General features: G+C 72.2%; 1 protein-coding gene across 1 annotated transcript in view; it reads left to right on the plus strand.

The window, feature by feature from the left end:
* Nucleotides 1-446, plus strand: part of EMILIN2 (elastin microfibril interfacer 2) — a gene marked incomplete at its 5' end in the record, with an annotated part of 79,746 nt that overhangs the window by 75,403 nt on the left and 3,897 nt on the right. The window contains 1 exon segment of the mRNA XM_014587054.2: nt 1-191. Coding sequence (XP_014442540.1) covers nt 1-191 — 191 coding nt within the window.

Consider the following 446-nt stretch of genomic DNA (forward strand, 5'->3'; position numbering starts at 1 on the left):
CCCGCCACCAGCGCGCCCTGGCTGGACGGGGCTGCCCTTCCTGCCGGGCTCCACCGGGGTCATCATGGAGACCGGAGAGGCCGGGCCTCCGGGGAGGATGGGCGTGTCGGGGCGCGGCCTGCCCCAGGGGGTGGATGGCCAGACCCGGCAGGGGCCGGTCCCAAGTGCTGAAGGCTACGCAGGTGCACCAGGTAAGCGGGGCTCTTGCTGCAGGGTCCCTGGGGCCCGGGCTAGGTCCATAAAGGCTTTCCAGGGAGCTCAGGGCTGGAGGCGGCAGGGTGGGCGCACGGACAGGGCAGTACGTTATACTGAGAAGCGTGATTGCCGGCGGGTGGGGATGCCTGTGCCCTGGGCAGCTCAATCATCACAGCAGAGGGACCCGGGGGACCCCAGTGTACCCGGAGCCCACTCGGTAGCCGAGGCGGCCGGGGGGGGGGGGGGGGCGC

The sequence above is a fragment of the Tupaia chinensis genome, unplaced genomic scaffold (genome assembly GCF_000334495.1).
Source record: "Tupaia chinensis unplaced genomic scaffold, TupChi_1.0 Scaffold000180_1, whole genome shotgun sequence".
NCBI lineage: Eukaryota > Metazoa > Chordata > Mammalia > Scandentia > Tupaiidae > Tupaia > Tupaia belangeri.